General features: G+C 43.2%; 1 protein-coding gene across 1 annotated transcript in view; it reads right to left on the bottom strand.

Moving 5' to 3' along the window:
• Nucleotides 1-12,291, bottom strand: part of SCARB2 (scavenger receptor class B member 2) — a 70,008-nt gene that overhangs the window by 19,680 nt on the left and 38,037 nt on the right. Inside the window, exons 5-7 of the mRNA XM_032837136.1 lie at nt 9,495-9,586; nt 3,314-3,433; nt 318-487 (exon numbers count right to left, since the gene is read on the bottom strand). Coding sequence (XP_032693027.1) covers nt 318-487; nt 3,314-3,433; nt 9,495-9,586 — 382 coding nt within the window. The remainder of the gene's footprint in view (nt 1-317; nt 488-3,313; nt 3,434-9,494; nt 9,587-12,291) is intronic.

Below are 12,291 nucleotides of genomic sequence, written 5' to 3'. Positions count from 1 at the left end.
TGTCTTTGTAACTATGTGTAGTGATGGATGTTAACCGTACTCATTGCAGTGATCATTTTACAATATATACAAATCATGCATTGTTAGATTGTATACCAGAAACTAATGCAATGTTATATGTCAGTTATAACTTACATTTTTTTAAAAGCAAGCAATGCAGAAAAGCCAGTAGTTTACCATTCTACAGCCATATTATGAAATATTATTCTGGAAAAGTCGGAATCACTCTTTCACGTGGGCTGACCACATTCTTTGCTGAGGAACTCTAATCCTGTGTCCGAGGCGCATAGGATCACGTCCCTCCCCCGGGCCCTTACCGTTCTTGCAGATGCTGATGTTCAGAACTCCCGAGCCCAGGCAGTTTCCTTTGGGCACACAGAAGCCGGCATTGTCCGAGCTGTTGGCTAGTATCTCTCCAGGCACCTTATAGCGGAAGGCAGGCAGTCCCCGCACACTCTCGAAGTCACTGAAAGTTATGTACACTGATCTGGTAGGAGGGAAGGGGGAAAGAGCCAGTGAGTTCACAACTGTTCTCAGGCACAACGTGGCTCAAGTCCACGGGGTACAGGCGGGCAGTGAAGATGCAAAGGAAAGCTTGAAAGGAACTCAAGCCACTTGGTACAGAAGAGGAATTATCAGGAAAAAAGTTTAAGAGGCAGCAACTGTAGTAACAGCCACACCAGGCCAAGGGGGGAAGAAGGAGCGGTAGAAAATGAAGAGGACATTCAGGACGGAGTCTCACACGGAAAGAAATCGAAGCGTCGTCCAGACCAGCACAGACACGAGTCAGTGTGGACGAAGCAGAAGCAAGCGGGAGGCAGGGACAAAGTGACAGATGAAAAGGTAGCAAAGGGCCCTGGGACCATGGCCAGAGCCGAAGGCAGGCGCTGAACCGACCAAGCCAGGCAGGCGCCCCTGTGTAACAGCGACCCCAGTGTAATAGTCCCGACCCCAGTGTAACAGTCCCGACCCCAGTGTAACAGTCCCGACCCCAGCGTAACAGCGACTCCAGTGTAACAGTCCCGACCCCAGCGTAACACTCCTGATTCCAATGCCTCCCTGCGTCCTCAGAGGTAACTGCTGTCCTGAACTTGGGGTCTATCCTCCCCTTTGCAGGTCTTAATCCTTTCACAAACGTGCACATTCATAAACAATGTGCGGCACGGTCTGCTCTACTGAAGTGTTATATAAACAGCACGCCGCATTCTCTTCCTGTAATTTGCTTCTTCGTTCAATATTATGTTATTAAGATTTATATTTTAAATATAAGATATATTGTATTTTAAATCTTTCTGGTATCCCATCATATGGCTACACCACAATTTTATGTTCTCCTTTTTAGAGTGCCTTAGGTTGCTTCCGATTTTGCACTCCTAAAACCACACTGAGATGAACTTTTCCGTGCACGTCTCCTTACAGGTCCACACAGGCGTTGTCCAGGCCAAGGAGCTGACACAGAGCAGTGGGGCACCATGGCGTCTGTGTGTCCTCAGCTTTACGAACATTGTCAAATGGCCCATCAAAAGTGGTCATGTCGGGGGCGCCTGGGTGGCTCAGTTGTTCAGTGTCTGCCTTCGGCTCAGGTCATGGTCTCAGGGTCCTGGGATCGAGTCCCACATCAGGCTTTCTGCTCAGAGGGGAGCCTGCTTCTCTCTCTCCAGCTCCCCCTGCTTGTGTTCCCGCTCTCACTCTATCATAAATAAATTTTTAAAAATCTTAAAAAAAAAAGTGGTCGTGTCAGATAAGAACATGTTTCCTCTGCACTAAGTCTTTTAAAAAGCCTCCTACGGGGGTGCCTGGGTGGCTCAGTGGTTAAGCCTCTACCTTTGGCTCAGGTCATGATCTCAGGGTCCTGGGATCAAGCCCTGCATCGGGCTCTCTGCTCCGCGGGGAGCCTGCTTCCTCCTCTCTCTCTGCCTGCCTCTCTGCCTGCTTGTGGTCTCTGTCAAATAAATGAATAAAATCTAAAAAAAAAAAAAAAAGCCTCCTTATGGCACTTCTAGGTTGCCTCATTGCACTCACTGCGTTCCACGGCATTTCTGACCCTTCTGTCCTTCCACAGACACGTACGATCAAGGGCAAGCAGCCAGAGGCGGACTGTGGTGTCCTGTGGGGGAGCTGGAAAGGCCAGGAACGAGGTACGGGCAGCAGGGACGGAACGGTGGGGGCTGATGCCAGAGCTCTTTCTGGGGAGACATCACAGTGGACGCAGGAGGGGGTAGATTTATGATGCCACCGCTGTCCCCAGCAGGACTGGCCGGCCAGGCGCTGCAATCGTGTGAGCCACGGAACCCCAGAACAGCCATTCTTCAGAGCACTGGACCGACAGTGTCAAATGAGACTAAACCCCTTGGGATTTTGAGGAGCTCCATGAAAGGGCTTTCGGGGTAAGTGGGGAGGATGTGGAGGCGGGGCGAGTCAGCCATTTGTTCAGGCAGTTTGGGGTGACGGGGGAAGAAAGGGCAGGGGCTGATGGGGGGACAGGAATCTGGATGGAGAGCAGGATGCCTTCCTCCCAGAGAGGAGCCAGAATCATGAAGGAGCAGGGGGGAGAGAGGGAGAGCTTACAGGGCAAGTGGGAGCAGGTATGATCTAAGGGAAGTGACAGCTCAGCAAATGCCTGCAAACTTGAACTAGACACAACGGTCTGAGTGATCTCCTGCGTAGCCCCTGGTCAGCTGACTGCTGACCGTTATCACACTGGACAGCGCCTGTCGTAGTCACTAAGAGCCGCCTCTGGACACGGACACGGTCCGGCGGGCCCCGGGAGAAGCGCTTCACTGACAGTGACGCATCTGTGCCGAGGACAACTCCCGAGGCAGGCAGCTGCTTCTATCTTTGTTTTACAAATGAGGAAAGTGAGGCACAGGGTGGCTGGACGACCTTCCCAAGGTCACACAGCTGTAGGAGTTGGAGCTGGCGTTCAAATCCACCGGCACAGCCGGGCTCTGGAGCCTGTACCGTGAACCGCAACGCCAACCATCTCTCAACACGCCGCCAGCATTTGTCAGGAATTTTTTTTTTTTAAGATTTTGTTTATTTGACACAGAGAGAGAGACATGAGGGGGAGCAGCAGAGGGAGAGGGAGAAACAGGCTTCCCGCTGAGCGGGGAGCCCGACGCGGGGCTCGATCCCAGGACCCTGAGATCATGACCTGAGCTGAAGGCAGAGGCTTAACCCACTGAGCCACCCAGGCACCCCAGCATTTGTCACTGATTAAGCAGAAATGTCCAGGCCTACGGAGGGTAGCTGCCTATATTCCTCACCCTTTTGGTGGTCCTACAATCAAATAACTTATCTGGAAAGTTCTTACCTGCAAAATTCAGATGGGAAGATATAAAGAATTTCCTCTTTGTCTATCAAGGGGTGAAAAGAATCTCCATCCGTTCCATTGATCATATTACATCTGTCTGTTGTCCACCAGTCAAGGGACCTGTGATTGAAGAGCACAAGGAAGAGGAGACTATCACATTCTATTTTAGATCTTTACAGATGGTCGGGACTTTTCAAGCCTTAATTGGGAGCCAACTACCCACAGAAGCTTATTTATACGCAGACACAAGGGGGACTCTGGTTAGGGATTGGATCAGGAGGGTAGGCACCTGATCCCCAAATCAATTCTGATAGAGGCAACGTCTAAAAATCCCCCTTTCCTTCCTGCAAAAAAGAATATCCTATGTAGCGGTTTAGAAATACTCATTTGCTTAAAATAGTGATTCAGTTTAGCATGCACCATAGCCTTGTTCAGAGCTAGTCCACTCACAGCAGAGTTCGAGATAGGTATGATCGGCTCTTGAGGATGGACTTAAGATGGCAGAGTAGGAAGAGGACCTCGTGCTTGCCCCGTCTCTCAAACACAGTTAGCTAAACAGCAAATCACTCAGAACACCAGGAAACCAATCTGAGGACTGACAGAACAAACTGCACAACTAGAGGGAGAAAAGGGGCCACATCATGGAAGGTAGGAGATGTGGGGACGTGATTTGGGGAAAAAAGAATCGCCAGTGCTGAGGGGAGGGGGGCCCCTGATCACAGAGAGAGAAAGAGAGACAGAAAAGGGGCACAGGCTGCAGGTTATCACACAAGAAAAACACTTTCCCAAAACCACTGACGGGGAAAACGAGAGGGGCTGATAATCACAAGTTTTTACATCTAACGTTTTAGAATTCTGCACCACTGCTGGGGTGAAGCCTCGCGGGCTTAGCGGTGCTCCTGTGGGGAAGGAGGGCGGAGGCCCAGGAGCAGACAGTGTGGTCGGAGGATCCCCTGGGTGGCACGAGGAGAGATGGTTCCCCTTCTTGGAGTGCACTTGGGAGAAGTGGCATTGCCTCTCTAGAGACAAAGGAGCCAGCAGGTGCTAATGTGCTGTCCCGTTCATCAGCACAGGAGCAGAGACACCTGCTGCGGGCCACTAACCCAGCTGCGGGCTTTTTACTGTGCTTTACTGTAAACTCGAAGCCCCTGGGCGTGCGTGTGACTGCCCTTCTGGGACATACTGGCACCAGCTGCAGTATGGCAAGACTCTCCCCGAGAGGATCAGTGCCCATCTGTGCCATGCTGGGTCCCTAAAATTTGGAGTTTTGAAACCCAGCTGGCGGTCCTGAGACAAAAGCCACAATGCCACTGGGTGGGCAGATGGCTCAGACACTGACAAGGTGAAGGCAGGGACATGAGGGAAATCTGAGACAAAAGAGGGGAGAGTGTTTGCTCTTCTTGGAGGCTTCCTGAACAATGGCGGGCGTGCATGCCCCTCTTTGGGGATGAGAGAGCAGGCTGCCACCAGTTTTCTCCCCTGTACATCAGCACAGACAGACTTCAGTGAGCAGCACCACACCCACAGTGAAGGCTTGAGCTGCTTACACCAAGTCCCCCTACTCTCTACAAGTGCTTCTGAACCAGGGCAGGGGTGCCTGAGAATCAGAGCAGCAGGATGTCGGCCCCCCAGAGGACCAGCACAAACCCTCCATGCTCACCAAGTCTACTGACCACAGAGCACTGCAAAGCTTCAGCTCTAGGGAAAACAGGATCTAATCTCTCCTAACAGGCAGAACAAAACACACCTAGTTAAAGCTCACCGCACACTGGACAGGGTCCAAACAGTCCCCACTGCAAGCAAGGAGACACCCTACAGAGGCCTGACCTGACAAAAAGAGCAGCCAAAACACAACAGCAGAATGTGCACAGCACGTAACAGAGACACCTCCTGAAGCTCCAGTCCCTGGACAGTATAGGACCTCCTCTTAATATAGTCATTATCTCAGAAGCAAGAAACATAACAGGCTTTCATAACACAGAAGACAGAGACCTAGACAAAATGCCAAGATGGAAGAATTTATCCTCAATAAAAGAGTGAGAAGAGTTCACAGTCAGGGAGCTAATCAACACAGATATAAATAATATGCCTGAGCCAGAATTTAAAACAATAATCATAAGGATACTAGCTGGGCTAGAGAAAAGCATAGAAGACATCAGGGAGTCCCTTAGCTCAGACATAAAAGACCTAAAACTAGTCAGGGCAAAATTAAAAATGCCATAACCAAGATGCAAAACCAGCTGGATTTAATGATCACAAGAACGGAAGAATCAGAGGGGCAAACACGTGATGTAGAAGATAAAATTACGGAAAACAATGAAGCTGTAAAGAAAAATGTTGGATTATGAACACAGACTTAGGGAACTCAATGACTCCATAAAGTGTAATAACACGTATATCTTAGGAGTTCCAGAAGAAGAGAGGGAAAAAGGGGTAGAAGGTTTATTTGAGCAAATTATAGCTAAAAACTTCCCTAATCTGGGGGAGGAAAGAGACATCTAAATCAAGAGGGCAGAGAGAACTCCCACCAAAATCAACAAAAGTTGTCCAACACCAAGACATGTCATAGTAAAATTTGCAAAATGCAGAGATAAGGGAAAAAAATCCTGAAAGCAGTAAGGAAAAAAAAAAAACCCTAACCTACAAAGGTAGACACATGAAGTTCCCTGAAGGTCTGTCCACAGAAACTTGAAAGGCCAGAGAGAGTGGCATGATATATTCAATGTGCTAAAAAGGAAAAATATGCAGCCAAGAATACCTTATCCCACAGGGCTGTCATTCAGAATAGAAGGAGAGATAAAGAGTTTCCCGGACATACAAAACTAAAGGAGTTCAGGACCACTAAACCAGCCCTGCAAGAAAGATTAAAGGGGACTCTTTGAGTGGGAAAGAAAGCCCAAAAGCAACAAAGATTAGAAAAGAACAGAGAAAATCTCCAGAAACACTGACTTTACAGGTAACACAACAGCACTAAATTTGTATCACCAACAATCACTCTGAATGTAAATGGACTAAATGTGCCAATCGAAAGACACAGGGTATCAGAATGGATGAAAAAATAAGACCCATCAATAAGCTGCCTGCAAGAGACTCTTTATTTTCTTTTCTTTTTTCTGTGCATGTGATGTTTATTTATCTATTTATTTCCTCTGTAGTTGTTTATTTATATTTATTTATTTATTATTATTTTTAAAAATTAACATATAATGTATTGTTGGTTTCAGAGGTAGAGGCCAGTGATTCATCTGTCTCATGTAATAGTGCTCATCACATCATGTGCCCCCCGCTTAATTTCCATCACCCAGTTACCCCATCCCTCCACCCTCTTCCCCTCCAGCAACCGTCAATTTGTTTCCTATGATTAAGAGTAAGAGACTCATTTTAGACCTAAAGACACGTGCAGATTGAAAGTGAGGGGATAGAGAACCATTTGTCATGCCAATGGATATCAAAAGAAAGCTGGAGTGGCCATACTTATATGAGACAAACTAGATTTTAAACCAAAGAGTGTAGCAAGAGATGAGTAAGGGCACTATATCATAATAAAAGGGGTCTATCCAACAAGACATAACAATTATAAAATCTATGCCCCCTATGTGGGAGCACCCAATTAAACAAATCAATTAATAACCAACATAAACTCATTGATAACAATACAGTAATAGTAGGGGACTTTAACACCTCATTTACAGCAATGGACAGATCAACTAAGCAGAAAATCAACAAGGAAACAATGGCTTTGAATGACACACTGGACCAGATGGACTTAATATATATAGAGAGAAAAGAATAGGGGATATATAGAGAATATATTATAATACTATATTATATATTATACATTAGATATATATTAGATATACAATATCTATTAGATATCATCTATCTATATATCTATATAGATAAATAATATCTAATATATTATATAACATGTCTAATATATATTATATATTATTATATAAAAACATATAAATGTTTTTTTATATAGTATGAATATATTTTTTCACCCTAAAGCAGCAGAATATATATATATTTTTAGTGTAGTTAAGAAATGGGCAGAAGACATGAGTTTTTCCAAAGAAGACATGCAGATGGCTAAGAGACAGATGAAAAGATGGTCAACATCATTCATCATTGGGGAAATACAAATCAAAACCACGAAGAGCTACCACCTCACACCTGTCAGAATGGCTAAAATTAACCACACAGGAAACAGCAGATATTGGTGAGGATGTGAAGAAAGGGAAACCTTCTTCCACTGTTAGTGGGAATGCAAACTGGTACAACCACTTTGGAAAACGGTACGGAGGTTCCTCTAAAAGTTGAAAATAGAACTACTCTACCACCCAGAAACTGCACTACCAGGTATTTACCCAAAGGATACAAAAATACAGATTCAAAAGGACACAGGCCCCCCAGTATTTATAGCAGCATTACCAAGAAGAGCCAAGTTAAGGAAAGAGTCCAAATGTCCACCAACTGATGAATGGATAAAGAAGAGGTGGTACATGTATATACAAAATGCAATATGACTCAGCCATAAAGGGAATGAAATCTTGCCATTTGCAATTATGTGGATGGAGCTAGCGTGCATTAGGCTAAGCAAAATAAGTCAGAGAAAGACAGATACCATATGATTTCACTTGTCTGTGGAATTTAAGAAAACAAAACAGTGAATATAGATGAAGGGAAAAATAAAGCAGAGGGAGGCAGACCAGAGGAGACTCTTAACTACGGAGAACAAACAGGGCTGCCGGAGGGATGGGCTAGATGGGGGATGGGGATTAAGGAGGGCACCTGTGATGAGCACTGGGTGTCGTATGTTGAAGTGCTGAATCATTATATTGTACACCTGAAACTAATGTTGCACAGTAGGTTAACTAACTAGAATTTCAGTAAAATTGCCCAGAAAACTAAAAAAGGAAATTTAATAAAACAGGTTTATTAATTATTTACTATAAACATAATAAACATTTTACTTATATTTGGCTTACAAAGAATGTGAAATAGCACGGAAGATGGGTGTAATATGTTACAAAATTGGTAGTTAGTGTTCTGTTTGGGAGAAGAGACAAATAGACAGCTTTCAATTTTGTCAGAAAAATATTATTAAATATGAACCATAAAAATCTGAGGGTAGAACACACAGAAATCAGAAAAAAAGTCCAATATACCAAACACTGTATCATTATATTATAACTGTATCAGTAATTGTGATACACATTTAAAAGGATAATACTGTGCTATTAAAAGATTAGAAAGAAAATAACAGATTGAGTCTAAAACAAAATCCACTTTTAGTAAATCTCCCTGGGGCCAGTGCCCTGGCCATCCACGTTTCCCCCTCCAGGGGCAACACTATTACCAGCTTCTCACATATTCTTTAAGGGATCTGACCTATTCTGAAGTGTGTATACACAAATGTATGTTTATGTACACAGACATGGGTGCTTTTTAAAATTTAAATAAACTTTTTATTTAAAAATAGTTTCAGATTTACAGAAAAGTTGCAAAGGTAGTACAGAGAGGTTCCCTTATATTCCACACCAGTTTTTTTGGCCCATATTTCTGTGAAGCTTATATGTAAATTTAATGTTCAAGAACAGAGTTCCTCTTACTTCTGTCCCTGAAGAATTACCCTCCTTTTCTCTCCAAGGTTTCTAATTCCTCTGATTTAAAGTATCTTGGCTTATACGTAGCTTTATTGCAAGTTGTCTCAGCAACTTTTTGGAAGTAGTTTAAGTTATAAATGTTAAAATAGATTTCTGGAATACCACGATGGTGAACTCACATGTATTTTTATCCTTAAAGAAAAACATGTGAACAATCCACAATCACTAAATTAAAAAGAGAAACTCTTCCCTCTCCCCCCAAAACAAGTGGTTTTAAAGTATTTGTGCTGTAGCTATAAATCATTCAATGACCACGTGGAAAGTGAAAGTTTTCCCTGCTTGTAACGCATGCCTCGCCATGAGCAGTCTACAAAACACTGATATTTAATTTATAAAGTGTGTTGCCCAAATCTTGATTTATACAATAGTAATTACAAAGATATTTTACATATTTATAGAGTTTTCATGCAAAAAAATGACAGCGTTAGTATTTTTTGAAATAATATATAAATGGACATTCAATTTAAACAGAAATTTAAAAAATAATTACACTAGTAAACTGGTACACTTACGTTTTTCCATTCCATTCCACAATCTTTGTAAAGTTAAGGTAATTGTCTTCTCCGGTTAGAAAAACATAGTCTCCATCATTAGTCCCATTTTTCTGAAAATGAGTGAATAGGATCATTTTAAGAAACCATGATTGTTAATTTTATGTGTCAACTTGGTAGAATATGGTGCCCAGTTGCCTGGTCAGACACTAGTCTAGATAGTGTTGTATTTTGTAGATATGATTAATATTAAAATCAGTTGACTTCAAGTAAATTACCACTGATAATGTGGGTGGACTCATCCAATCAGTTGAAGGTCTTAAAAACAAAATCTGAAGTTTGCTGGACAAAAGGAATTCCCAATTATGCAATTTAGAAATCCTGCCTGAGTTTCTAGTCTGCCAGCCTGTCTTATGGATTTCAGACCGGCCACCTGCTGCCCCCACCATTGCATAAGCCAATTCCTTAATACATATAAATCTCTTAGATAGATACTACAGATACAGGTAGTAGATCTAGATCTCCTACTGATTCTGTTTTTCTGGAGAACCCTGACGATACAGTAACTGAGAAACTTAAGCTTCACAAAACCATCCTATCTGGGTGTAATTGTTACATAAGACTGAACCAGGAATACGGTGACTATTTGACTAAATGCCATATGAATCATATTATTACATATGGTTTTAAAAAGTAGGAGCCCAATTAAATAATGGACAAAGGATTTGAAGAGACATTTCTCCAAAATATTTGAATGGCCAACAAGTACATGAAAAGATGCTCAACACCATCAGTCTTCAGGGAAATGCAAATCAGAGCCACAACACTATTTCACACCCACCAGGATGGCGATAAAAGAAAAAAAGGAAAATGGGGCGCCTGAGTGGTGCAGTCAGTAAAGCGTCCAACTCTCGGTTTCAGCTCAGGCCATGATCTCGGGGTCATGAGATTGAGCCCCGTGTCAGGCTCCGCTCTCATTGTGGAGTCTGCTTGAGATCCTCTCTCCCTCTCTCTCTGCCTCTCCCATTCATGCTCTCTCTCTCTAAAATAAATAAATCTTAAGGAAAATAACAAACATTGGTGAGGATCTGGAGAAATGGGAGCCTTCACACACTGCTGGTGGGAATGGAAAATGGTGTAGCTGCTGCGGAAAACAATTTGGTGGTTCCTCAAAAAGTCGAACAGAATTACCATAGGACCCCAAATCCAACTCCATTCCCAGGTAGATAGTCAACGTCCCTACAAAGCTTGTGCACAAATGTTCAGAGCAGCATTATTCTTAAGAGCCAAAATGTAGAAAGAACCCAAACACCCAACAACTGATGAGCAGATAAGCAAAGTATGGTCTATGCGTAAAACAGAATAGAACTCAGCCATAAAAGGAATTAAGGGCTGATACCTGCTACAACGTGGATGAACCTGGTAAACACGATGCTAAATAAAAAATGTCAGACACAAAGGTGGGATATTGTATGATTCCATTTACAGGAATGTCCAACTTGCATATGAATGTCCAACTGCCAGAGATGGGTCCATCAGAGGCAGTGCCTCTTGGCCCCATCTGGAGAGCGGGCATGTATGTTGAGGTTTTTAATATTATTTTTTGCGCAACAAAGCCAAGCTCCATTCCCAAACTCCCTTCCTCTCTGGCTCTGAAGAAGCTCCCACACAGAGCCCTGACTCTTCTCCTCTCTCAGCTGGGGCCAGCCTGGCCACTCCTGTCTAGCACCAGCGGTCCCAGCACCCCCAAAGGGGCAGGAGAGAGGTTGCGCACATGTGTGGGGGGATTTCTTGTGTTCTGTCTCAAACAAAAAGCATGATCTTACTTTTCTTTGCAGAAGCAGAAAGAAAACCAGAAAAGACACAAACCTTTTAACTATTAAAAAATGTCTATAGATTTGCAGGCAAATCCATAGAGACAGAAAGTAGATCAGTGGAACGGGAGAAATGGAGATGACTACTGATTATGGGGTTTTGGGGGGGGAGGATGACAAAAATACTCTAAAATTACCTAGTGGTGGTGGTTGCATGATCTTGTGACTATACTAAAAACTGCTAAATTGTCCACTCTAAAATAGTGAATTTATGATAAGTGAATTATATCTTTTTTTTTTAAATATTTCATTTATTTATTTGACAAATAGAGATCACAAGTAGATGGAGAGGCAGGCAAAGAGAGAGAGGAGGAAGCAGGCTCCCTGCTGAGCAGAGAGGCTGATGTGGGGGCTCGATCCCAGGACCCTGGGAACATGACCTGAGCCGAAGGCAGCGGCTCAACCCACTGAGCCACCCAGGCGCCCCCCCCCCACACACACTTTTTTACTTAACATATTTCCCCTGTTACCAGAAGTTCTTCAGAGGTATAATTTAATGACTCCACAACATTATGTAGAAATAATTAATTATTCTCTTATTATTGGACATTTAATTTTGAATTTTTTTGCTACTACAAATAATATTGTATGAATATCTTTATGCTTAAAAGCACTGTCAGTACTTTTGTTTTCTACAAAGACCCATAGAAATAAAATCACTAGAGAAAAGAACACCAACATGTTTAAGCCTTTTGATACATTTTATCAAGTTGCTCAAGGTCAGCCGGCTAGAAGGTGGTGGAAATAGCAGAGTCAATCAGTTTACATTCCCCAAGTTGCTTTCGTTAAGCTCTGCTAATTAGATGAAGCCAAAATGAACAAGATTTCTTATCTCTTTTTGCATTTCTCTATTCCCTGAGGTTGAACCCTTTTCTCACATCATTCAGCTCTGCCTTAAAAAAATTCAGACTCTTTGTGAATTCTCTTCTCATGTGTTTTGCCTA

Source organism: Lontra canadensis, unplaced genomic scaffold, assembly GCF_010015895.1.
Source record: "Lontra canadensis isolate GAN:19392208 unplaced genomic scaffold, GSC_riverotter_1.0 scaffold1, whole genome shotgun sequence".
NCBI lineage: Eukaryota > Metazoa > Chordata > Mammalia > Carnivora > Mustelidae > Lontra > Lontra canadensis.
Note: the sequence above shows the minus strand (reverse complement) of the source record. Positions and strands in the feature narration are given on the sequence as shown.